A 3,219-nucleotide genomic window follows, 5' to 3' on the forward strand; every position below is an offset into this window, starting at 1 on the left:
ACAACCGCCAAGTATATCGATCGCTCGGAGTTTGCCCAGTCACTAACTATTATTTAATTCTTTATTGCGCATAAATTATACTGAAACGTGGAGTGCCTCTAAGTAAGGTTGATGTCCGAAACGCGTGAACTGTACAAACGACTTACAAAATGACAAGTGCCCGCCTTTCGCGGTACGCGCGACCGGTACGCATCGTGCTCGAATAATTGTACTCCTATCATCTAATAAATTTTTGTTACCAGCATTCGCATTGTACGTTCATTGGTACTAACATGGTCCTTCGAGCCGGATAGGGTGCACGTTCCGAAGCACGCGGTTGCGGTCGGCGAGGAGCCGCCGGTCTTAGCGCGCGCCGAAGTAACAAGGGTGTGCATTAAAAACGAGTGAACATTTAGTGCGTTCGGCAGACATTATAAACTTTCAAGAAGCTTCGAGAGCCTTCGAGAAACAGTCGTTAACCGAGAGACGTTCGGTCGACCTCGCTGAGCTCCGATGAGTGTCAGTTCGAGTTCACGTGATCGTGTTTTCACCTCATCCTTTCCTCTTTCTGGCCCTCGTCGGGACAGAAGACAAGTATAATAGTAAGTTTGTCGTGCACGTACAACGAGGAAGATGAGCGTCGAAAATCTCCGCAAGCAAAGAAGCGGGTTAAAGGGAAAAATAACGAACATAAGAAACTTCATCATCAAGGCTGAGAAAGATGCGGAGAACGTGCTACCGGGAGAAATTACGGCCCGCCTTCAAGCGTTGGAGGACACGCATTTGAAATTCCAGGCTGTAGCGCAGAACCTCCTATTGCTGCTACCTGAGGAGGAATACCAGCAAAGAGATGAAGTGGAGGAAAGCGAGTTTGATACTTTTCGACCAAAGCCGCTCTGCTGCAGTTGGCGGAAAGGATCAAACCGCCGTCCACAGGCCCTTCTACAAGTGCATCGACTTCAAGCAATGAGCAGCAGACAACGTTGATTCAGAGAATGGCCGAGCGGTCGGTTGAAAGCGACGGCAGTGGGTTGGCACGAATAATAGAACAACAAAATTAATTACTAGAAAGATTAAGTACGCGGTCTAACACGCCCGCACGAGAACCTCACGTAAAATTGCCAGTAATCCAGTTGCCGTCGTTTGACGGAAATATGGAAGAGTGGAAGCGATACTCCGACACATTTAAAACGTTGATACACGACAGCGATCTGACTAATGTGCAGAAGCATCAATATTTGGTTGGTTCGTTGAGCGGCCAAGCCGCTAAAATAATCGAGTCGATAGACATTTCCGAGAACAATTACGCCATCGCTTGGGACTTGTTGAAGAAAAGATACGATGACGAGCGAGGCATTCGGAAGCGGCACATACATTGTTTGTTCGAGCTACCATTGGTGAAACGAGAATCAGCCAGTGCGATCCAAGATTTAGTGGATCATATTCAAAAACATTTGCGAGTTTTACAAGCAATGGGACTCCCTACCGAGTCATGGGGAGATCTAATTATTTATTTGATCGAGAAGAATTTGGACAACGCGACAAGAAGACGTTGGGAGGAGCACATCGAGCAAAGGGACGGTGTGACGACAAGCGTGATGATCGAGTTTTTGCAGCGGCAATGTCAGCTGTTGCGGCGAGCGACTTCGGACAGCAAAAGCGTCAACAAGGCAAAGGACGACATTCGCGAGAAGGACAAAACGAGTAAGCAGCGATCGTTGAATTCAAAGGCACAAGGCAAAACGACACTGTCAACAATCACACAGGAGCGACGGTGTTACCTGTGCCAAGGCCAGCACCTTATTTATTCGTGCAAACAATTTCTGGGCTTATCCGTTGAGGATAGAATCCGGGAAATTAAGCGATTGAGACTTTGTCTCAATTGTCTCAGAAATGATCACTTTTCGAGAGATTGCAGGTCAGGTTCATGTCGAGAATGTGGTGAGCGGCACAACACGCTATGCAACATCGTGAAGCGGGCATCCTGTTCGTCAGCGGATTCGGCAGGTGGTTCGGCGGACCGTTCGAGGGAGTCATCCGGGACCACGCTGTGCTCTGTGGCGGACACGGAGATGGGAGCATCAACCAGTAACAACGAGTCATCGGGGAACATGTCGGTTCAACACGCCCGAGGCGAGCGTAAGCAAATACTGATGTCAACGGCTATTGTAAATATCGAATCAAATAATAATGATAATCAATTGCGTGTATTATTGGATAGTGCGAGCGAAGTCAACTTTATTACTTTAGCAGCGTGTAATAGATTGAACATAAAATTAGAAAGCGTATGCGAATCCATAAACGGTCTAAATAATATGAGTTGCGCGATAAAATACGGTTGTCAAATTTCGATGAAATCGCGAATGTCGAAGTTCGAGTTGAGCCTTTGTTGTTTGGTTGTCCCGAAAATAACCAAAAATTTGCCTTCGTTTTCCATTAAGATATCAAAATTGTCGATTCCAGAAAATCTAAAATTGGCAGACCCGTTCTTTTACAATCCAGGTCATATTGACGTGCTCATAGGCGGAGAATTCTTCCTTCAATTGTTGGAAGCCGGTAAGAACTCGGGAATAATTTGCCGGCATTACAAAACACTGTGTATTAAATTCGTATGTATTTGACCGGAAATGAATGTCCGGGAAAGAATCTACCATATGAAATCGTTTGTATTTCGTATGAAGACTTTTGAAGTGCAATTGAAAAGGTTTGTGAGTCATTCGTTTAATTGTAATTAATTAATTATTTTTACACCATGCATTTAGCCGAAATAGATAAATTAATAAAAGTTTTTATACGGAATCGTTTGTATTTCGTATGAAGAGTTATGAAGTGTGATTAAAAAGGTTTGTGAGTCACCCAGATAATTTTAATTAAATATTTATAAACTCAGTAATTAGCCGAAATATAGATTTTTAGTTATTCATGTTAAAAGAAGAAGGCGCTAGTGTTCCCGAAGGTCCGTCTGCAATCAGAATTAATATAAACGTTTTAAACATTATTTTATAGTGAAATAAATAAATATACAGACCAAAATAAGCCTGTAATTATAAGCGATAGTTGCTAATTAAGTTTGTGACTCATATAATTCCATCTTGCAGAGGACTAACTTTTAAATTGAGCGCTTTTAAATGTATTATTATTATTCTACCGATATCGATATATTTATTAGTAATTTAATATTAAAGCTTGACAGAGTGACGTAAACTAATTCGCTCATAGTATAACAAAGTATTATGCGTT

General features: G+C 42.8%; 1 protein-coding gene across 1 annotated transcript; it reads left to right on the forward strand.

The window, feature by feature from the left end:
- Positions 1-596: 596 nt before the first annotated feature.
- Positions 597-2,814, forward strand: LOC112458563. The gene is made up of 2 exons (XM_025022254.1): positions 597-2,687; positions 2,800-2,814. Exon 1 carries the CDS (start codon positions 1,134-1,136, stop codon positions 2,598-2,600), a length of 1,467 nt encoding a protein of 488 aa, XP_024878022.1. The 5' UTR covers positions 597-1,133; the 3' UTR covers positions 2,601-2,687; positions 2,800-2,814.
- The last annotated feature ends 405 nt before the right edge of the window (positions 2,815-3,219 follow it).

This window comes from Temnothorax curvispinosus, unplaced genomic scaffold (genome assembly GCF_003070985.1).
Source record: "Temnothorax curvispinosus isolate PA1 unplaced genomic scaffold, ASM307098v1 QBEX01008995.1, whole genome shotgun sequence".
Classification (NCBI taxonomy): Eukaryota; Metazoa; Arthropoda; class Insecta; order Hymenoptera; family Formicidae; genus Temnothorax; species Temnothorax curvispinosus.